Below are 25,194 nucleotides of genomic sequence, written 5' to 3' on the forward strand. Positions count from 1 at the left end.
CGTGGCTGGTTGTCGTAAAACCCCCACTTTTCATCGCAAGTTACAACCAGGTCGAGAAACGAGTCGTTCTTGTTGCATAGAAAAAGAGAAGATGACAGTTTATAACGGCGTTTCTTTTGGTTGTCGTTCAATGCGTAAGGCATCCATTTATTATTTTTTTGTCTTTCAAATCTCTCTGAAGTGATTTGAAATTGTTGTATATGTTATGTCTTATTCAGAAGCAACTTCTTGAACAGTTGTGTATGGATTGGCTTTGAATAAGGCTCTTAATTGATCGTTGTCAACATTCGATAGCCGACCACTACGCTCATAATCTTCTACTCTCTTCGCCGCCACGAAATTTTTTAACCAATATTATGCTGTGCGTTCGCCAGTGATTTATAATGCTTCGTTAATATCGCGAGCTATTTTCGCAGCTGTTCCGTCTAGAAAATTGTGCGAATTTACTTTTTCCCCATTTTTGTATTCGATGTTCTGAAAAGTAACCATAATTGTTTTAAAATAATTGTAATATAAAGAATGAGATAGAGCGATAAATGCTCTTTGAAATTATTTAGAAAGTAAAGGTATTATAATAAAAACTTATATGATGATAATCATGATTAGTAATGCAGTTTCAGTTTATGCGTGTACTAAAAAAATCATAGATTCGCTATAATAATTATTTGCTAATATCTTTCCTCTGATGAAAAGAACGCATTCTTTGAAGCTCCTTGGATTAAGAAAATTTTGCCAGACAATAAATTTTTGCAAAGTATCATTTACTCTCTTCAATTATGTTATATATAGGTAAGGTATCAATCCTTATTAAAGAAGCTCAATGTAATTACAGAGCAATATAGAGAATAAATGACAAAAAACTATATTACACAATTCATGATGTTGACCATCTTATAATTTATCTCTTTTAATTCAGTTGACTTATACAATTCCTGACAGTATCTGTTTCGTAGCGCAAAATCAATCACTTAATTATTATATCAATCAGTGAATCTATTATGCCCTTAACTCATCAGAAGAAATAGCAACAATCAATCCGCCAAAAGGAATTGAAATGTGATTTGACATGATTAAAATCCGAAAATTGGAAGAGAAGCTGCAAATACCTTTTTATTTTTCCATTACGCCATATTGAATTATATATAAATATAAACCGCATATTTGTTCTACAACAGTATTGAGCACTTTCTTCAGTTTTTATTAATTACCATTTCAACTATATATATATATATATATATATATATATATATATATATATATATATATATATATATATACACATATATATATATAATTATAAAACTGAAATGACCTTGTAACGTGTAATGTATTGAAATCCAACATCTGGTTTACGTCTTCCGGTTGCGCATGCGTACATAAACAAATAATCAATGCGACAATAAAACATTGTTTTTCTGTGTACGTTTTAAGCGTCCCAATTGTTTGTTTGTTTTTTTTTGTTTTTTGTTTTTTTCGCGTTTAAATTATCCAAATAAATAATTGTTAATACGTTCAGTATTTTTTACATCGTTCATTTCCGTATTACGTTTAAGTTATTTTTAGGCAATTTTCTTACAAATAAATCTACTTTAACCCGTTGACAACCATAAGAGCATTTTATAATGGCGATTTACCCACCGCCTTCATGTTTTTTTTATTTATTCTCCATTTTTTAATACACCTTTCTTAAAAAACATTCATACACTTTCTTCTACACTACAAACATAGATAAATAACCGCAAATATATGTTTTTTATTAATTTGCGTTACAAATAAATAATCAACGCAACAATAAAAGTTATAATTCAATGGCTGTAAGTTTTTTTCAAAAATAAACAATTATAAACAGAACGACTCATAGAAATCTATCTATATTCTTTTTTCATTTTAATATGCTTTCATAGAAAAGTTTCTGTTATGTCACTAAAAACTATTTTCTTTACGTCACAAGTGTCACACTCATACATTAATTCCATAGCTAATATAACATACTGACCCAACGGGTCACGGGTAGTCTAGTATATATCTAAGAGAGAAAGAAAATTAAAACAGTAAGTTGAACTTTACAATTAAAATTTATTGCTTCAGTGAATACACCCCCCCCCCAAACAAAAAAATTACAAAGTCCTTATTTAGCGGAGTTTCAAAGAATGCTATAATGAGCTGGTTATGGCATTAAGTTAAATCGCAATTTATTATAGTCATAAATTGCCATGAAAAACAACTGATAAAATGTTGGAAATATAAAAAATATTTTAAAAATACAAAAACAAACCGTACATGAAGATTCTCTCAAGGTAATTCGCAAGGCGAAAATAGTTCTTTAGAGAGAATAAAGTTCAAAGTTAAATACAGTGTGATGTATATAGCCCGGTTGTAAAGTATTTAAATATGTGCCCGATACACCCGGTCAATATGCAAGCCTTCTAGACCTTTTTCTCTCAACTTCCCCTGGGCTATGTTCATGTTCCGTTCATTCTCCTCTAGGATCCTCCGACCACTCCGTCGTATCAGTTAAGATCAAAATGAAATGTAAGAAGTCCCCAAACGTACCCCTCCACCGTACTGTATACCGATACTCTATGGCTGACTGGGATAGCTTCCGTACATTCATATCTGATTTACCTCTGCACTCTATGTTTAAAAAGGAAGTGTCTTCTATAGTATCAGATCTGACCGAATGGTTAATTGTAGGCATAGACCAATTCATACCATCTAAAAAATTTCAACAAAAACCTACCAGCCAGCCATGGTTCTCCCCAGAATGTGCTGCTGCCATCGCGCACAGGAATCACTTTTTCCATAGCTACCAACGTAATAGATGCACTGAGACTAAAGCTGCTTTCAGGACTGCCAGCAACCACTGTAAAAGAGTAATAAAAAATGCAAGAGAGCTATATGCCCAGTCTGTTAAATCCAATGTAGCTGATCAGCGGCTTGGTTCCCACCAGTTTTGGCAAATAACAAATAGGATCCTGAACAGAAGTGTGCGTTCTATCCCAACCATTATCAATGGACCAGAGGTCATCTCATCAACGTCAGACCAGGCCAAACTATTTGCAAAGAACTTTGCAGCTAATTCTATCCTATGCGACGAAGGCCATCAACTCCCCATATTTCCTCCTATAACACAGAACACGCTAGGTAACATACAAATATCCGTGCATGAGGTCGCCAAGCTAATCAAGAACCTTGATTCCAGTAAAGCAACTGGCCCTGATGGCATCCCAATTATAGTGTTAAAAAAGCTTCAACCAGAACTTGCTCCCATACTTACGAAACTGTTTAAGCGCTGCCTTAAGGAGAAGTGCTTTCCGACTCCCTGGAAGACCTCATCAGTTTGCTCTGTATTTAAGAATTCAGGTGATAAGTCATCTCCCTCTCAGTACAGACCAATAAGTCTCTTGTGTGTTATGAGTAAGTTGCTGGAATACATATTAAATAGAGAAATAGTCAACCACCTCAGCAGAAACAACCTTCTTAGTGACACACAATATGGTTTCCGCTCTGCAAGATCTACCGCAGATGTGCTGACGGTTATATCTCACAGGATTAGTGAATCTCTTGACAAAGGCTTCCTTTCTAGGGCAATTGCTCTTGACATATCAAAGGCCTTCGACAAGGTATGGCATAAGGGTCTACTTCACAAGATTTCCAGCGACGGTATAACTGGAAATGTTTTCTCAATCATTAAATCATTTCTCTCCGATAGGCTCATAAGAGTAGTGGTCGATGGACAAAAATCGGAGGCCTGCAGTATTAATGCTGGAGTCCCTCAGTGGTCAATCCTGGGCCAAACTCTCTTCCTGATCTACATCAATGGCCTCCCTAAACACATACTTAAATCATTCGTTGACATCTATGCTGATGACACGACCATCTATGGCAACACCTCAAAGGCTGTAAATGACAAAGTTCTCTCTGATTCTCTCTCCTCTGATCTCGAGCGCGTGGTTCAGTGGGGAAAGACGTGGCTGGTTACCTTTAATTCATCTAAAACCAAACTTCTATCTTTACATCATCAACGCTCTTATCCCCATCTGGCATCAATTGAAATGGATGGCTCTCGTCTACGAGAAGCCCCATGTTTTGACAACGCTCTGATCCCCATCTGGCATCAATTCGGATGGATGACTCTCGTCTGGGTGAGGTCTCGTGTTTTGACAAGCTTCTGGGTTTGACCTTTACTCCTGATCTGAAATGGAACACGTACATCAAGTCTGTTGCCAAGGTCGCTGGAAAGATGGTGGGATCCTTCTACCGCTCCAGAAGATATCTCACTACTGATGCAATTCTCTATCTATATAAAAGCCAAGTACGTCCAAGGATGGAATACTGCTGCCATATCTGGGCAGGAGCTGCAAAAAACAGCCTATCCTGCCTTGACAGAGTACAAAATAGACTTCGTGGCTTAGTGGGAATGCCCTTTTGTCTACCCTGCAGCCTCTCTCCCACAGAAGAGACGTTGCGAGCCTATCCTTGTTTTATCGTTATTTCCATGGCAGGTGCTCGTCTGAACTCCAATCTCTGGTCCCCCCTCGCCAATCTTTCACGAAAAACACCCGTCTAGCTGAATCCACTGTGAAAATTTTCCCCACTCTTTATCCGTGCCTAAATCAAAACGTGGATCACATGAACAAAGCTTCTTTCTTAGAACTGCACGCGTGTGGAACTCTGTTCCGTCTGCCTGCTTCCCACCTGACTACAACTTGGATGTCTTCAAGTCCAACGTTAACAAATTCCTAATGAACCGCCCCCTTAAGTAAACACTTCATGAAATCTCCTCACTAACGTAATGTACTTGCAATAACCCTCATCCCTGTGTGGCTTCCGGGCCTTGACCACTATGTAAAAATAAAAGCAGCTGAAATAATGGGAATTGTTTTTTTCGGACAGTGCACTAACATTTATTTTTTACTACAATCGATAGGTGGCTAATCTGTTTGCTCGAGATGAGATGGATGAGATTCTTGGAGACTTGGTTCCAGTGATGAAGAAAGAAATGCCCCGCGTCCCGCCAACTAACGAGAACCTCTACGACTTTTACTTGTCACGCGTGCGAAACAATCTTCACGTCGTCCTTTGTTTCTCGCCGGTAAGTAGTGCTTCTCTTTCGATTCTTTTTTTTCTGACGCAAATCTAACCCGGGGTTATCCGGGAATGAAAGTGGCACTGTTATGTTTCAAAGAACGACGAAAGAAAAAGTGTAAAGTAAGAATTTCTTGTAAAAATAGTTAAGCGTATCAAAGTTAAAATCATTCATTTTCCATTATTCTAATACGCAAGCAATCTATATATTTTTGTAATAAAATTTAGCGTAAATTCCACCAAATTAAGACTTCGAACTGAATAATAAATACCAGGTAATTTCATCTTAAAAAATGTCTTCGATAAAAGGATATGCTTTGATAACGTTATTTCGGTCTTCTCTGAATTAATTTTATTTCTCCTCTGTTTAAAAGAAAAACGAAAGAAAATGTGTAATATAGAAATGTTTTATGTCAAAATAGTTTAAACTATAAAAGTTAAACTCATGTTTTCAGCATGGCGGACCAACAAAGATCACATTTTAAACGTAAACATGACAGATCAATGAATATGATTCAGTGTGACTGACCAACCAAATGACAGAGGCTTCCATAGAAATAATATTAAACGCATTTAAGTGATCTTTTCGTTTAGCCATTAGAATATAATTTCACGTTGAAACGTGACCAGTCGACCGACAAACAAAACCTCATTTGAATGAGAGAAAGGATTTATTCGTAAGATACGTCCATTAAATCTGTGTGTTTAGCGATCACAGAAAGCTATTTCAAATTGAAGTGGAATTGAAAGACCAACTTCCCAACCATCTCATAGAGATGTAAGGACGTAACTTAAAGCAAACTCTTGTTAAGGTAATAATAGACTCCTTCACTTATAAAGACTGAGAGAATATATCTCTCAGAATTAGCACAAGTTATGCGCACTTGGTAGCCGGACTGACGTATAACCACATTATTCATTTGTTGCATTTGCTTTTCCGTACAATATATGTTTTCACTAATTACATAGTTGTCCCTTTTTTTAGAACCCTTACTAAAAGACAACATTAAGCTTGTTTAATCAGTCTTTTTTTTTTTTTGTATTGTCGGAAGGGGGTGCATATTATGTATACGTGTGTCTTCTAGTAGTTAGATTAGATGAGTGTAATATACGTTTGCATATACGTGTCACAGTCATCTTTAGGACGTGTGTATATACGTGTGCTCGTCTATGACCGTTTCACGTTATGACCGTCTAATCCAGAGTTGTGTGTGTATCTACATTTAAATACGGTTCATGAGGGGAAACGAATATACATAAATACTTTTACAACAAAGGACGAATAACACTTATTTGGGGTTTCAACGTCTGACCAATCGGGAATTGGTCCTGTTTGACGGAAAGCTGCAATAGAAATTCTTCCCACGAAATGACAGATCCATGGGTTTTATTTTCGGCAACTTTTTATTCCAGTGTTTTTTTTCCTTTTGGAAAATTTCTGATTCTGACTCTCACCATTTCTGACCCCCTCTACTATGACACATCACGATCTGAAGACCGTATCTGTCCTCCTCTCGACTCCGATCGACTCAACTAATTTCCACGTATTATCAAAAAGAATATCTCCTCTTCTAAATCACGTCATTATTATACGTTACTAAGATAATCACCTGATGTTTTTACATGTCATTCTTCAAAGTTTTCAACTGAATTGTTATAACATTTTTAAGTTACATTCCTAAATTAATGTAAATAAATATTTATTCTAAATATTTTGTTTATTCCAAAAAATATTTTAGCTGACAAAACTTTTTGGTTTGAATAATCATAATAATCTTCGACTAGCACACCTCCGGCATTGCCCGGTCAATATCGAACATCTCTAATTGTGCCTTGACCTGTTTTACATCCAATATAGGTTGGCGAGAAGTTCCGGGCGCGTTCCCTAAAGTTTTCTGGTCTCATCTCCGGGTGTACAATGGATTGGTTCCAAAGATGGCCGAAAGACGCCTTGGTCGCCGTTGCCAATCATTTCATCTCAAACTTCGACATCGTGTGCACAGAAGAAGTGAAGAAGCAGGTGGTCAATGTCATGGGAGCCTTGCAAGATGGAGTCGCGGAAAGCTGTGTGGAATATTTTCACAGGTAGAATCGTTGAATAAATCAAACTGAACTTAACTTTCTTTCTCTCTGAATAAATTACTATCTATCTATCTATCTATCTATCTGCATATTTATATCTATATTTATAAAGTTAGGTATGTTAATATGTGTATATATTCATATGTACAGAATTTACTCCTAAACTAATTAGCTCATTATGAATTTTGCAACGCAACTGTTCGGCATAAGGGGTGCAAATATTAACTATATTTAGTTTAATTTATTTTTATGCAAAAATGATGAAAAGAGTTGTGAAATACTTCGTGAAAATCCAGAAACTTCTGATTTGAACAATAAATATTGAAAATCAATTAATTAATGCACTTAAAATTCCAGTTTTAGGGCATAATATAGGCACAGCCATTTATTTGAAAGATTTTCTTGTTTCTAATTTTTTTTAAGATGCTTTAAGCTTAAACCATAACTTTTAAAAATTATCTACGATTAAAATCATGTAATATGTTGTGATAAAAATTAAAATTAAAATTCTATACATAAGATTCAGTAAAATGATATCTCTATTTTAATCTTTATAGGTCAACATAAATGTGGTCTAAAACTTTTTTGTTTTGATTATTTATTTTACCCGTTTTAGGTCGTGTATTCTTCTAATTTATTTATAAACAAAATGCATAGAATGTATAACTTTTTTTAATACAATAGCTTCGCGAAAATGGATTTGTCAACAAGGAAACACACCGGACAGTGCTCACGTCATCAGTTCCAACTTTTCAGAAAAAAACAAGAACTTTCAGAATGATGATCAAATATATTAATTTGGTTTCCTTACTGACTAACCCCTTTTTTGCGAAGCCTTGATATTTGAAAATGTTATAAATTCTCTACATTCGTAATATTTGGATTATTCGGACTACTGTTCTCAGCTTGAGTGCTATGTTTGTAATGTTACGGTAAATGTAATCTACGACCTTCTTCAGGTGTATCTTGTCAAACTCGGAAGTCTTTCTGTTAAACTTGAGAATTTGCTCTAAATCTCGAGCAGACATTTTATTCAATCCATGAAGGTAGCATGCTCTCGTTCCGTCAACCTTGGTTAGTTAATTAACTATTGAATTTTAAGTGTCGCCTATACTCAGGATTGAACCTTTAACCTCCAAAAGTGTTTAACTTTACAATTAAATTTTATCAAATACGTTAAACACTACACCATGGGTTCTTGTGGATTAAATAGAAATTCAGAAACGTAAGTAACAATTCTTTTATAAACTAGCAGTTCCGCCAGGCTTTGTTCAAGCCCTATGTACTGTTCATAACTTCATGAACATATATGTATATTAAAAAAGTGTGAATATGTATGGTAATGCCTTTCTATATAATAGTCTTGCTTAACTACCATAGAGAAATGTTGGTAGAGACCGCAGACGTCAATTTTTTTTTTTAACTTTGATCCCAATTTTGATTCCGTTAACATTTATTGTTTTGGGATCAAATAGAATTATAATGTTAGATCCATGTTCAAGTAATCCATATCTAAAGTTCCAAGTGTTTAGACCCAAAATTGGCGGAAGAGTTTGGTAGAGTTATCAAAGGTCAACTCGAACTTTAAACTCTTAACAGCAAAATTTCTGGCCGAAAACCGATTAAAAAGATTTTCCCAAATCTCAAAGCCGCTTATGCCAAATTTCGAGTCTGTACACCGAAAAATGACAGAGTTATTACGTAGGAAAATGTGCACAGACAGACACTTTCACTTTTACAGATATATAGATAAATAAATGTGTGGAAAGAGTTGTAAAATTATTTCCATTTATAGGAATATATTTTGGTCCACAAATGCATTCTTTTCACAACCCACAAATTATTTGGGTATCTTCCGATCGATAAACAAATTAGTTAGAATTCTTTCTACAATAATATTGGCTACTTACAGGAGGCACCACGTGCAGATTGCCAACATCCTAAGTGAAAATGTTTCTGTGAAACAAACTACATTCGAACTTGCCACGCTTAGGTTGTCAGCCCGTATCATAAACTATTTAGCTACGATTACCTCTCGGTTAGAAAAATGAAAAAGCTTTTTAAACACAAAAGTCTAAATATATGCAACCAGGGTAAAACATGATCCTATGTAGTGACTTTGTTAACACTGTCCTCGAGCCATTTATCCAACATCTTCCTCCCAACATCAATTCGATTTTCAAATTCGAACATATACAAAAGAGAAACGGCGTAGTGGAATTTACAAATGCCATTTATAATTTAGAGTTTGCATATCCGGTTATTCGTACAAAAGCGTTTCAATATTCTTCAAAATGCGAAATGATTAAACACCAGAAAAGTGTTATTAAGCGTTATTTAAAGTAAAATAAACACAAAAACAAAAATAATGGGAAATTAATTTGTACATTCATTCCTTTAAGGTAAAAAAATATTTTGAAATAAAAATATCGTTTATAAATTTCTTAAATTTCTAATGATTTTATGTTGTGGCTCTTTGGCTATGATCAAAGCGTAGTGTTTGTGTTATGTTGTGGCGGGCAATGCCAAGGGTATTCAGAAAAAAAAATTTAAAGAAAAGAATGTTAGTTAAAATACTTACGTTAAATATTAAACTGGTGAATTTTGTGCTCAAGAAATAATGTTATGAATAGAGGAAAAGCATAAACAAAGTTAGTTTGGAATTTGGTTCAGTAGACAATGAACTATTCCAAACAGATTTTCACTATTTTTTAGTACGAATATTTTTCGTGAATAGTATCAGTAAGTAAAGAATTGCCTTTTAGAAAGGTTTTATTAACTGTAAAATACACGTACGCTCTTGAAAGGATCGAGCGGGAAAATGAAACAGAGGGCGCTTTTATTATGAATGTCAATCCCAAGGGGGATAACTCTTAACAACAAATTAAATCATAACATTTTCCCCGTCCTAAAGTATTCAAGTAAGGGGTAATTAATTATAGACAAATTTTTTTTTTTTTTTTTTTTTTTTACAATCACATAAGAATCATTTTATTTACAAATAACATATGAACCCAAACTGCAGTTTTTTCAGTATTTAGTCACAAAATCCTTATATTTACTAGGGAATTGTCGAACTCGGGACGACCTCCGCACAGATTGGCAGGAATGCTGATTTTCAGTATTATTTTTTAGTGAAATCTGATTTTCTTCAAGATCAGACGATTGATTTTTGTCTTCCTCATGACCAATGTTTTCATTAGTAGAAGGTTCAAATAAGGTCTCTGAAGTAGTAGGATTATTATTAGAGTTTTCTTCATTTGATGAGTTTGGAGCTAAGTCTCGAACGTTGACAGTGGTTTCAGTACCAGAAGGTAGTTGAACATAAGCGTAGTGGGGGTTGACATCTATTAGGGTGGCAGGCGTTACAGGAGGGTCATGTTTACTTGTTTTAGTGTGGTTTCTAATATATATTGGGCCTGGTTTAACCCAAGAAGGAATTGAAATTCCGGAAGCAGATTTACGACTATATTTAAAAAGTCTATCATGGGGAGTCATATTAGTGGCAGTACAAAGTAATGATCTAATTGAATGAAGTGCGTCCGGTAGTATGTCTTCCCAATAAGGTAGTTTCATTTGATTAGAATGTAATGTTGTTTGAATGGCCTTCCATAAGGTACCGTTGAGTTTTTCAATCTGTCCATTACCTTCAGGATGATACCTACTTGTTTTAGAAGTAGCAATTCCTTTTTTGTGTAAAAAATCCTTTATTTCTCTTGCTAAGAAATCAGAAGCACGGTCAGTATGTATCATGTCAGGCAAACCAAAAATTGAAAAGAGTTTGTTTAGACAGTGGATAATGGTTTTGCTTGTCATATCTCTGCAAGGAAAAGCGAAAGGAAAACGGGAATACTCATCAATTAGAGTAAGTAGATATTTGTTGCCATGTATAGAAGTAGGTAGAGGGCCTTTAAAATCAAGATTTAATCGTTGAAAAGGTAATATGGCTTGAATGAGAGTCCCTCCATTGGTATTGGCGAATTTGGGTTTCAGTAATTGACAGGATGAGCAAGAGTCAGTAATATTCTTAATTTGATCCAAAGTAAAAGGGAGGTTCCTCGTTCTTATAAAATGGCTTAGTCTTGAAACACCAGGATGACATAATTGTTTATGTAAATCACGAAGATCTTGTAGATTGTAAGTAAGAGCAGAGATGCGAGAGAATGTGTCAGCAGCAATATTTTCAGGTCCAGGTCGATAAACTATAGTGAAATTGTATTGGGATAATTCTATACGCCAACGACATATTTTGCCATTCTTAATTTTTGATTTTCTTTTATTGTCGAATATGAAGCTGATGCTCTTCTGATCTGTGATGACTTTAAAGTGCCTGCCGAGTAGAAAATGTCGCCACTTACGGAGAGCTTCTACAATAGCGGCTGCCTCTTTTTCTACTGCATGGTGCTTAATTTCGTTAGTATTGAGAGTTCTTGAAAAAATGCAATAGGACGACCTTCTTGATTTAGTGTTGCAGCAATGCAATAGTTACTAGCGTCCGTTTCTACTTCAAATTCTTTATTTGGATCTACCGTTATTAAAGTGGCGTCTTTTAGATCATTTTTCAATGTTTGAAAAGATTTTAATACAGATGGAGGTAGTGGAAATTCTTTGTTTTGATTTAGTAATAAAATTTTATCAGAAAATTTTTTAATGAATTTGCAGTAATAGGAAAACATTCCAACTATTCTTTTTTGAGATTTAAGATTCAGCGGAGGTGGCATTTCGAGTAATGGTTTTAGTCTTTGATAATCGGGAGCTATTTGATTATTTTCTATGGTGTAGCCGAGTAGAGTAATAGAACTAGAAGAAATTATGCTTTTATTTTCATTTAAAGTGATGTTATATTGTTTAGCAATTTTGTAGAATTTTTGAAGATTGTAATCGTGTTCTTCTTGATTTTTTCCACATATAGTTACGTTATCAACGTACACAAAGGTATCGGTTAGATTTTCATTTTCTATAATATAGTCACTGCGCCATCTGGAAAGCACTTACTCCATTGGTGACGCCAAAAGGAAGACGAGTAAATTGAAAAAGTTTGCCACTTACTTCAAACGCAGTGAATTTACGATCAGCATGATTTATAGGTATTTGGTGATAAGCAGATTTTAGGTCGAGAGTAGAGAAGATGTTATATTGAGCGATGTCGTCTACCATCTTATTGATATTAGGCATTGGGTAAGCGTCTAGTTCCGTGAATCTATTAATGGTATCGCTGTAGTCAACTACCATTCTTTTCTTATGATTCTCGTTCGAAGTTACAAGAACCTGCGCTCGCCACGGAGATATCGAAGGTTCAATTATGTCTTCTTTCAACATTCTAGTAGTCTCTTCTTTTATGAATTTGTTGGCGGCAAAAGTGTAACGTCGGGATTTTGTCGCAATAGGAGTAGTATGAGGAGAAAGATTAGAAAAGAGAGGAGGGGTGGAACGTTTATGGTAGGAAAAAATTATTCGTGTTTATAGCTCCAATTATAAGTTTGTCTCTAGGACCGTCGAATTTAAGTGTTACTTTTTTATATTTTTTTAAAATATCTTTTCCGATTATTAAATCAATGAAAAGGTTTTCAATGATTTCAATTGTTATTCCAGAATGGGTTTTATCTTTCAGTATTAAATCCACGACAGCTTCGCCAGTTATTTTAGCATGTTGATCGGAAGCAGCCAGAGCTATAGTTTTGTTTTTAGGTATCGTGAAGAGTTTAAGTTTTTTAGCAGTATTTTCATTAATGAATGTTTTTACACTGCCGGAGTCCACCATAGCGTTCACGAAGTGCCCGTTAATTTGGCATTGAGTGAATGTGACATCTTTGGAGTTATTTCCTAGTCAGGATAGAGAAGGTGAGGGGTAGTCAGAGTCGTCATAAAGAACAGCAGTATGAGTGTTAGAAATAGAAGATTTACACACTTTAGCCCAATGACCATTTTTTTTGCATTTTTTACATTCGGCGTTTCGTGCAGGACATAAATATCGAGGATGGCGTGATTTTCCACAGAAAAAACAAACCCCTTTTGGATGCATATTTTCTTTAGTCACAGCTATACGATTGTAGCCCGAAGGATTATTTGTAGCTGCTACAGTAAAGTTATTTGCGTAGCTTATCGAATGCTTTTCTGCTTGTTCAAGAGATCTGGCCGTGGCATATGTGTCTTGTAAAGTCAGGATGGGTTTTTCTAACAGTCGTTGTCGGATGGACGAAGAAGAAATTCCACCGATGAAAGCTTCCCGAATGTATTGATTTTTGTTTTCTTCAGCAGAAACCGCTTCGAAGTTACATGTTTTGGCAAGCATTTCCAATTGTAGTATGAAGGCATCTATATTTTGTGTTGTTTGTTGCTTCGTCGTCATCAATCGATATCTATTATAAACAATATTTTCAGGTTTTAAATAAGCGGCGTCCAATGTTCTTAATGCACTATCGTAGTCGGTTTTATCGCTTATTAAATCGAAAACAGAGGCTGAAATACAATTGATCAAGGCAAAGAAATTATCTGAAGTGTTTTCGATTAATCCGTTATTATGTGAGCGGATATAATTCTGGAGGGTTAATTTCCAATGCCTATAGGATTTTTCGGAATTAGGGCATGTAGGTTCCACCTCGAATCTGTCGGGACGTAAGATTCGATCCATTATTTTTTTTTATTTTTTTTATTTTTTTTACAGTTAATAAAATTGAAGTGAATAGTATCAGTAAGTAAAGAATTGCCTTTTAGAAAGGTTTTATTAACTGTAAAATACACGTACGCTCTTGAAAGGATCGAGCGGGAAAATGAAACAGAGGGCGCTTTTATTATGAATGTCAATCCCAAGGGGGATAACTCTTAACAACAAATTAAATCATAACAGACAACGATGTGGCGTACGTGACAAACAAGATTGTCCACTCTGGATGACGTCAGAGACACGTAAGCCAGAAGAAATCAGAATTAGCAGAGAATCTGTAACGGGAAGTCGAAGAGACGAGTTGTAAGTTAACTATTCACTGGTTTAGAGCGGACAGAAGTTGCCTCTATGGTCCAGTCGAAGCACCTACAGACCAACTAAGGAAAGTGTAAAGGAGAAGGTTAAGAGCCGCAGACTCGAAGACATGGAACATTTGGAAATTAAGATCTGGAAACAATAACTCTGCGTTTTGGGTGTTCTATGCCTTCATTTCCATGTGCTTGATGCGATAGGAGAGGGAGACCACGAATAAGGTATGTGTCGAACAAACAAGAGTTTATTCGTCAAGACTGTCCGTTTTATTGTCTCGTTCGTTATTGTCGTCAATATGTGAAAACACCCACATACACATAGAAAGATTCTTAAATATACACGTAACAGATCGACACGTAGAGACACCTAATATACAAAGAAAAGTAACTGTCCTTATAATTCTAACCACTAGACGATACATGAGCATCGATTAAAGAAACACGTTCACCGTATATACACAAGGCATAGATAGATATAAACCCCTCGAAATACAAATACAGCACATTTTTTCGATTGGTAATACAAAAATGATAACTCAAATTTCAATGCCAATATAATTAAATTTACCATGTCATGTAAGCTATGTGTGGCACAAGTAAAGACATGATTAATACATCGATGGATTTCAATCTTTGAGAGATTTTTATATTTCTGTCGGAAACATGATTAACAAAAAACGTTTGAAAAGAGCCGTATCTGGTCATTGATTGTTTTAAGGTAAATAAATAATTTATTTTGACCAAGAAATAACATCGTTTTTTACTTTCCTCAATTTCTAATATCTTCAATTTCAAACGATATATCAAAAATGCCAATATTATTTTATCTATGTTTTATCTTTAAGGACCTGCAAAACTTTATTATTCACAATCAACTTTGCAATCTAGTGGCTGAGTTGTCGACCAAGTTTCAATCCTGAATCTCCTACCATCTTTGTTTAATTTTCTGTGGTATGCTCCAAATTTACACCTCTGCATGACAAAAAAAATTTGGATAAAACGTTCTGGGAGATAAGATAAAAAAACATCTTACGTGTTAAAATCCGATAAGTGTACAAAATCATTCAGGATCACACATCTTATGAGACGATCACGAAAGTGTCCCCACAGCTATTCCAATAAGTCATTTGTAGTTTAGAGTGTTGTTTCATCCTGGTCTAATCACTGTTCATTTAACACAACATCACTTCATCTGTTTAAAACTTCTTAACGATTACAAGCGCTCAATACTGTTCACCTTCATCTTCAAACCAGTGAGAACCAATGATTACACGCTTTGATACTACAACCGATGCGACACTTTTGATGAAGTGCGGTGCCATCTGTAGACGATCTTCTGGCGATGTTGACCTCCAAAAGAGGAGTATGCCAGAATTTCCAAATTTTCATGTTTTCAGGTTTAATTGCAATATAACACGATTAGCCGGTCACTGGCGTGTGACTGGCTTCACATGTTACACTAATTGTCTTAGAAGTGATCTCATGAAGATGTGAAGCTGGCCACTTATTAGGGTCTGTGTAACAAGAAGAAATTCATACCTGAGATGTTGGATGTGGGTGTGGTTCCTTTACTTTATCAAGATGACCTCCTCACCCTGGTGGCATTCTGGTTGGAATTTTCTTTCTTCGTCCACCGGACCACATTCTTATTTAATGGAAGCATTCATAGCAAACTCAATAAAAACATACAACACAACACAATCGTAATATTTATGAGAAATCTTAACTATTTTATTTCTATACATAAATATATTACAATATTTTACAATGTTTTACAAAAAAGACCAAAAGCAATTAATACTTAAACTTTAAAAATTATTAGACTGAGCTATAAAGATATTTCTAACTAGTGCTGATAAAAAGGGGATGCCCCCTCTCGTTCAAGGAGAGACAGAAACACGCGTGCTTACTCTATGTCGTCCGGCCGAAAAAGGATCGATCTAGAAAGGGAATTCTGGGATTGCATTTCTTTGTATCTCTACGCTTATGGCCAAATCACCACCCGACCATGTTGAATCAACCGTGGCACTGAGGTATAGTGTCACAGCAAAGCAAAAATGCGCATTGAATAATCATTATCATGTCGTATTAATCCTCTCTTGTTGACATTGGTTTCCCCGATATTTTTCTAGTCAGAAAACTTTTTAGAAAGGCATCGGGGATTATAAGACGGACCACGGAAAGGTTGTCAACATCATAAGTGAATATGATTTTTGTGAAACGAACTGGATTCGAACTTGGGACATTCAGGTCGTTAGTCAGTGTCCTTAACCACTTGATCGCTGTCACCTATTACATTGAATGATAAAACAAAGATTGTTGGACATTAACAACTGAAAATTGGTGGATAACTCAAGCATACACTGAAGTTTATTTCTTTCAAAATACGCTTAAATAGCAGAATGGGTAGTGGAATCTATAAACGATACCATGGGAGGGCATTTAGGGTGGGTCATACCATATGTAATTCTATTCACTTATTCTGAATCTAACCTCATTTTAATGTGGGGACTTGGCTCCTTGACTAACGACATTTTTCCTTTCCTTTTTTTTGTTTTATAGATATCGACGATCTGCTCACGTTACTCCGAAATCATATTTGTCGTTCATAAATGGTTATAAAACTGTCTACACTGAAAAGAAAAACGAACTTGGAGAAATGGTAAATCGGATGAATTCAGGTAAATTATTTTATTTAGAATTAAACTTCATGAATATATATATATATGTGTGTGTGTGTGTGTGTGTGTGTGTGTGTGTGTGTGTGTGTGTGTGTGTGTGTGTGTGTAAGTGAACGTGTCTGTGTGTCTGTGTGTCTGTCTGTCTGTGTACATTTCCCTACGCAATAATTCTGTCAATTTTAAGTCTACAGATTCGAAATTTGATATACAGGGTTCTGAGATTTGGGAAAATCTATGTGATCGGTTATCGGCCAGAAATTTGGCTGCTAATGAGTCAAAGTTCAACGATTTAACCTTTGAACACTCTACCAAACTCCTCCGACAATTTTGGGTCTAAACACTTGAAACTTTAAATATAGGTTCCTTGAACATGGATCTAACCTAATAACTGGAGTTGAGCCCAAAATAATATATGCTAAGGGGTCATAATAGGGGTTAAAGTTTTAAAAAAATTGACCGCTTTTTTGTTTTGTTTTTGTTTTTTTTGTTATTTTGCTCAGCCTACACCTCCTAACACCCGGGCAACAACATGCTAGTATATATATATATATATATATATATATAAGTAAGCTGTGAAAATATATCTATAATAAATCTGCAATTATCTCTACAAATGATAAGTACCGTGCATTTGTTACGCTTTTCTATCTCTTTGATTTTCACTCTGCTAAGACTGCGAGATTCTTTCTTGTTTACTATTATCACTCCTGCTCTCATAGTCGCTCTTGGTGACTATTATTACGTCCGCTCTCCTTGCTTGGATAGATTTATTTTTCATACCTTCATATTTCAGAGGATGTTCTGCCTTTCATATCCCAATACTTCTCTGGTCTGTGTATGTGCCATTTGTCTTCGTGTTCGAAATACAGGCGTTTGCATTGTTTATAGTGAACAGCCTTTCCTGCCCAATAATATGTATTCTTTTAGAAATTATGCGCTACATGCACATGTGATTTAATGTTTCGTCTCTTTATCAACAATATTTATTTACTGTCTTTTTTTTCTTCTTTATTTTGGTTTTCATAGAACAACTTATGATGTTTTCTGAAGTCTGAGTGACAAACTGTCTCCCCAGATTCCTAGTACTCACCGTCTCTTTCAATAATCTTTGCAAATTAATTTGCATTATTGCAATAGCCATCTACCATTGATTTCATGCTGACAGCGACCATTGGTCTTCACTGGAATTTGGATGACAATAAGCCTCCGAAAAATTCCAGTGCTCTTTGTACTCTTCCTGTGGAGATCTGGTTAGTGTTTTTTCTCCTCAGTCTTTTAATCCTCCTTGACCTTCCTTGACTATTTGGCATAGTGCCAGTTGATGTGGGCACTACAATTTGGGGAGGCGTAGTTTTATAATTATACAGTTTCAGTTTTGTTGATTCTGTGTGGCATTGATTTGTGTTTTACTTCTATTTCAGTTTCTAGTTTCTATATGTCCAGCTGACGTCTGTATCTCATTTGTATTAGTCTCAACATTCAAGGGTTTTCTTTAATATTTCAACCGCTTTCATTATTGTTATTGAACAGGAACCACTACTGAACGCACAGCACGGTGATGTTTTAAGAAATTTTGTGGCGGCGACGAGAGTTTTGAAGGTGATGAGCATAGTGGTCGGCCATCGGATGTTGACAACGATCTTCTCAGACATCACTCTGATTGCAATTTCTTCCATTCTTTTTTCAAAGTTTTTTTGGTGGTGTTAGCTTTGCTTTCTTCATATTCCATTGAGCTCTCTGGCCAGTTTCGTGTATTTGCTTTGCGTTTCCGTCTCTTTGATATTTACTCTGTGGTCCACTGGAACGGCGAGATCTACGATCTGGCAGGATTTTCCTTCTTCTTAACTATTATGGCATCTGGTCTTCTTGTTTGTATGTCCCATAGGAATTGTAACTTCCGTTTTCAAGTACTGCTGCCGGTTTGTGCTTCTACAATTTTTCAGTGTGCTCAAGATACAGTTGTTTACATAATCCCCAGTGTGTTGCCTTCCCCACTTGATTGTTTATTCTTATATTTTGTGCTTGTTTATTATGTGGTTTATTGCTTTGTCTCTTTTTCCAGTGTCTGCATTTGCTGTTTTCTTATGGCTTGTCAATCCTTGCTTTGATGTGATTGGTTCTAATCGCGTTAAATTATGCAGCTATTATTATGGATTCTGTTTCTCTGTTTAAGTTTCCTTTTCTTAGCCATGTCCAAGTGTTTTCGTTAGTTTCATATTTTGTCATTCTTATGAATCGTCTGTGTAACTGTTTCTCTTCTTTTTTTTTCTTTTCTTCTCTTATCCCTTACTTCTCTGATTTCTATATTTTTCAGTATCTCTTGCTGAAGTAACTATCTTTTCGCTGTTCTGCGTTATGCATTTGTCTAATTCTTTTTTGTGTCATTTACACAGTTTTCTATACGAACCAGTCCTATTCCAACGTCTTTCCTTTTCACATAGTTAACGTCACTCTTTGAGTGTAGTGCATTGTGCATAGTCATGAGTTTCCTGGTCTTCTGGTCGCGATGCCTCAGTTCTTTATTGGTTCAAATTATAAGCGGAGTATCTAAGCATTTTACTATCTAATTTGCATACGTGTCTGTGGTGTGTGCAGATATACGTATGCAATCTAATCGTTTAAATTACAATTATTATAAAACAAGTGTCTTCTTTTCAGAACGTTGAATACAAGATGGGAAAAAAGCAAATTCGAACAATTTTTATAAATTTAATTCAAGCTAGGCCAAAAAGCTGCTGAAACAGCTCGCGATATCAACGAAGTGTTTGGCTCAGGAACGAGTACTGGACGCACAGCACAATGATATTTTAATAAATTTTGTGGCGGTGACGAGAGTCTTGAAGGTGATGAGTGTAGTGGTCGGCCATCGGATGTTAACAACGATCACTTAAGACTTAGTCGAAGCCAATCCATGCACAACTGTTCAAGAACTTGCTTCTGAATAACACGTAACGTATACAAAGATTTCCAACCACTTGAGAGAGATTAGAAAGAAAAAACACTTGATAAATGGGTGTCTCACAAATTAAACGACAACCAACAGAAACGCCGTTATGACGTGTCATCTTCTCTTCTTTACGCAACAAGAACGACCCGTTTCTCGACCGATGAAAAGTGGGTTCTTTACGACAATCCGCGATGCTCAGCTAAATGAATCTCCACGACACTTCCCGAAACCAGAGTTGCACCAAAAGAAGGTCATGCTCATTGTTTGGTGATCTGCGACCGGTCTCATCCAGTACAGTTTTTTTGAATGTAGACGAAACCATTACGGGGAAGAAGTGCTGCGAACAAATAGATAAAATGCATCAGAAACTTCGACAACAACAACCAGCATTAATCAACAAAAAAGGCCCAATTTCCACGACAATGCCCGATCGCACGTTGCTAAATTGATCTTGTAGAAATTGAACGAATTGGGCTACAAAACTCGGTCTCATCCACCATACTCTCCAGACCTCTCACCTACCGACTACAACTTTTTCAATCATCTTGACAACTTTCTGCGTGAGTAATGCTTCAAAACTCTAAGCAATATAAAAAACGCTTTCAATGACTTCATCGCCTTCAGAACGCAATATTTTTACGTTACTGGCATGATTACACTTGCTTTGCATTGACAAAGGTGTGTTGATTCTGATGGTTGAGCCGAGATATGTTCATCTGAATTTACCAGTTAAAAACCGCAAGAACTCTCTTGTCAACCTGATAAAATATAGGTGATTGGTTAAATTACTTAAAATGTTGGCTAATTCATAATGATAATAATTAAAGCATTTCTTTGAACATAACTAAATCGCATAACTAAGACATATTTTATCATGAATTTGTGTTATGAACATATACGAGAAAAATACTCGGGAAAAAACGTTGATAAATTATATTTTGCATAATAATCGCACAAACGGCCGCACAACATAACGCGATTAGAACTATGTCAAAACTAAGATCGTCAAAACACAAGAAAACAACAAATATAGACTCCGTAGATAAAGAGACGAAACGATAAACCACATTTAGTGAATGCAGCGAACTACCCCTCCCCAAAAATAAATAGAAGCAGATACGGAAAGCAAATACTGGGAAATCAGAACACTGGGAACTGTATTTTAAACATTCAGATTAAACCGGTAGTACTACTGGAAAACAGTAATCATAAAATCCTATGCAACATTGAGGTACACACATGAAAATCCATCCAAGCAAGGAGATCGGATTTTAATATATCCTATATAATATTTTGATTGCAGAAATTTCCCTCTGAACCAAAGTACCGTAGGTTTGCCACATACAAATGTATTATGTCTAGATTATTAGTCATTACCTTACATAACTTTTACACACCATTTTAGACACATATAGTCGTTATAATAAAATCCTACATTACATCCTGGGAGCAACATCGTCACAATCACAACCATTTTTAGAGGAAGTAGTTCCTATTTTTCTCTCTAATTAACAAGTTCTACCGCCTCCACTCATCACCTGGGGGAATTCTGCACTTTCGATAGATCTGGGGTTGCACCTTTATAAACTGGATCCTATACTCATAGAAATACCATGATCTTTCCATTTCCAAATTCAAAAATAATAAACTCTCCTTTCTCACATTTCGCCAAATTTCATTGGTTGACAGCTGACAATTCGTTCATTCCAGAATCTAAACCTTATTGTAAAAAGGAACGCTCCAGAAATTTCTAAATATGGTGTCACTTATTAAATACTATTTTCCGACACATCAGCACATGCTGATAATTATTTCATCTTTTTTTTATAAGCTGCATAAATCTTTTTTATTACGATTTACTTTCTTTCTGTAGTTATGCTAAAAAAAACGAATTAAGCGATTAATATAGCTGAGACCATGCATTTTGACGAACCAGAAACTGACAGTTTATTTACTGCAAAAAGCTGCTTATATGTGCTTGGGAAACCTTTAAACTGTCTATTCCTGAATATTTGACTGGCATTCTTTCTTTTTGCGCTAAAAAAAGATACAACGAATTAAGTGAATAATATAGCCGAGACCCGGATTTTGCTGAAAATGTACACAGTGATCTTATATTGCTTGACTCTAACATATATTTTTTGTACGCTTTACAACATTTTTCCTTTAGTTATGCTAAATAAAAAAAAACGGAATAAGTGATTAATATAGCCGACACCAGGATTTGGACGAACCAGAAATTGACATTTTATTTACTTCAAAAATCTCCTTATGTATGATTTGAAAACCTTAAACTATTAAGTCTCTTTCTGACTATTTGGCTGATGTTTTTTTTCTTTTTAAGCTAAATAAGAAAATACAAGGGATTAAGCGAATATAATATAAATATTAAGCCGAGGCCTGGATTTTGCTGAAAACATACGCAGTGATCTATATTGCTTGACTCTAACATTTAATCATAATTAGAAATAGACAGTTCATATACTTCAAACTATGTGTGATTTTGAAGCCTTTACACTCTATTCCTGACAATTTGCAACGTGTAGGCGTGTGTGCGAGTCTCTGTGTGTGTGCGTGTGCGTGTGTGTTCTGTTTTTTGTGGGTTTTGTGTGTGCGTATGTGTGTGTGCGTGTGTGTGTGCGTGTGTGTGTGTGCGTGTATGTGTGCGTGCGTATGTGTGTGCGTGATTTATATATATATATATTTATTTATATATATATATATATATATATATATATAAATCACGCACACACATATTTATTTATATATATATATATATATATATATATATATATATATATATATATATATATATATATATATAGTATTGGCCACAGCAAAAAAGACCACTTGAGAATTATCAGTTGTTTAAAAACTGACAAGCCAAGCTATCTATTATTATTAAGTGGCCATAAATTCTGTAGGCTCAAGTGATCGGATTTCTCAGAATAAAACAACGTTTTCAAGAAGTTTTTTTTTTTTTTGCCTAAGCAATTTCTTGGGTGGTCTCTTCTCTTAGTTAAATATTTCTCTCGTTGCAAGTCTGCAGTTCATAGCATTCGACATTGTTCTTGTTCACATTGATCTTTTATCGCTTCTGTTTATCAGAAAGTGAAAAGACTTTTCTATTAAACTAGCAGGATTGCCTGGCATTGCCCGAACAAAAAGTGAAACATTATTTCCTTCCCTCTCTCTTCTTCGTCCAGCCTATTCCTCTCTTTCTCCCTCTCACTCAATCTCTCTCTTTCTCTCTCTCTCTCTCTCTCTCTCTCTCTCTCTCTCTCTCTCTCTCTCTGGACATGCACATACACACAATTAAGATTAAGAGAAATAATTCTATATCAAAAACGGTTACTTCCTTTTAGTTAGTGGTTGGAAAATAAACTACATGATAACATTAAACGATGCGTGTACATCTTGATAACATTAAAATTAATTATATTCTTTTTATCGGCGTAACCTCATATGTATAATATCTAAAATTAAAAAAAGATTCAATAGTTGGGTGGTAAATGCCATTTATATTAAATGACAATTTCATCTGCTCCCGATGGAGTTGGGCGTTAGACTCATGAGTAATAGACAACGAATTCTCCCTGACCTGGCGATTGTCCCGGAACGCGTTCCCCTCAACGCAATACAACACAGTGCCAGACTAGTAAGCTCACCCGGGATCCCCTGCTGTGGGACCTCAGCAACGGAAACATCGGAACATAGTTTCTTCAATTGCGATGTTGTCGCTTTTAATTAAAGCAGGCTGCGAATAACGGCTTCGAGCAAATGGTAAACCTCAGCGCGATAAGTTAAAAATGCAAACGGTGGAAGATGCGAGAAGTCTTCAGGTACATAGATGACGAAAAAAGTTAGTACAAGGCCTAATCATTCAGAGTAATAAGTGGAAAAGTAAAATATACCATAAATACGTGGAAAGAAAAGATATAACCTTATAATATTTTTTAGAGATGAATGTATGCGGATATCCCTGTTTTGGGATCTTGAGCAAGGAAAAATAACAAAATTCTTTATCATAGTTAGAATTCAGTGCGCAAGTAGAAATTTGGCACAGGGGAAAAGAGGTTATTTAGTTAAGGGTGATATTTCAGATGCTTTTGTCGAGTTCGATGAGTTCAAACAAGGAAATCCGAGTGAATAAGTATGATTGAAAGGCATTTCCTGATAATTAGAAGTCAACCACAAAGATTTAAGTAAATTAGATTTGGTGTATGTCCCAAAAGAAATAAAATAGTTAGAAAATGAGACAAAGTTCAAATTAGTAGAACAACCATGCAAAAGAAAGGGGCACATTTGGACGAAGAGTCGTCGAATTAGTGAAGACATAAAATGGGACCTCGGTTTACGGCATAAGGGTAGCTGGATTGAGCAGTTGATTTGGATCATAGGAGGTACTACTCTTCACTCAAAAGAAATATGCCAAGGAGATCGGATGGAGATTCTGATCTTAAAAAAAGAATTATAATTAGGGAGTCAGTTGGAAAAGGAGTGACTGCAAAAAAATTTTATGATGGTGTCTGATCTTTCTTAGCCAAGTGGTTGTAAGGATATAAAGGAAAATGGACTGGAATTTAAAAATGCGTACATTTTTTTGCTAAAATGAGAAGGCAAGCAGTGTTATATAAAAAGAGAGAGAGACCCCAGTAAGTAAAAGAGCAGCAAACTAGATAAGTTGAAAAGGATATTTGGAAAAGATTAGAATCGAACCCAGTAAGAAAAGTTTTAAAAGAATACATATTGAAATCCTAGGATTGTAGAACGATTGTCATTGTTCTTAGAAATAACTAAATATTATTCATGTCAGAGTTAGATATGAACAATGCAGTTTAGAAATAATGATTAACAAATAGGTTGGACTTTGAAATAAATAGGTTATAAATGAAACAATTTAGGAATTTCTTTATTACCAGAGGCGTGTGGATTCATGTGTAAAGCGCACGTGTAATTTGAAACTTTAGGAAGTCACATTGTTTGACCACGCCTCTGACGTTATCAAGAAAGGAGATTCCCAATATATTGAGACAGGGTTCGAAATTAGAGATAGTCAAATTCAGAGAGAGTTAGAGACGAGAGTCTGAAAACTACTTAGTAATAACTGATGCCCTTGGAGGCGAAAGGGAGAAGAGGATACTATGTAGTCGTAAAGGCTTGAATCCCTGACCATCATTATCACCAGCTGGTATGAATAAGGAATCATTTATATTTGTAAACTGCTGTCTTCGTCTGTCGTCATTCCACCAAAAGGAAACGTAAATGTGTTTTTGTCTATCATCTTGTAAACGAACTTTGCGTAACTCCCTCAAAGTATTATATGCCCCATCCGCCGTCATCAATAATGTATCTCCCCTCTACCTGTGTTAATAAAAACTGTTGCATACATGTCTCAGCTCCGTATAAATAATAATATGA

The 25,194-nt window shown here is 35.4% G+C and overlaps 1 protein-coding gene across 1 annotated transcript in view; it reads left to right on the forward strand.

Annotated features, from left to right (window-relative positions):
* Positions 1–25,194, forward strand: part of LOC145277487 (dynein axonemal heavy chain 5-like) — a 690,378-nt gene that overhangs the window by 561,211 nt on the left and 103,973 nt on the right. Inside the window, exons 47-49 of the mRNA XM_080128869.1 lie at positions 4,931–5,095; positions 6,947–7,173; positions 16,708–16,826. Of these exons, the coding sequence (XP_079984995.1) occupies positions 4,931–5,095; positions 6,947–7,173; positions 16,708–16,826 (511 nt within the window). The remainder of the gene's footprint in view (positions 1–4,930; positions 5,096–6,946; positions 7,174–16,707; positions 16,827–25,194) is intronic.

This window comes from Euprymna scolopes, chromosome 6 (genome assembly GCF_053919585.1).
Source record: "Euprymna scolopes isolate OS-2025 chromosome 6, ASM5391958v1, whole genome shotgun sequence".
NCBI lineage: Eukaryota > Metazoa > Mollusca > Cephalopoda > Sepiida > Sepiolidae > Euprymna > Euprymna scolopes.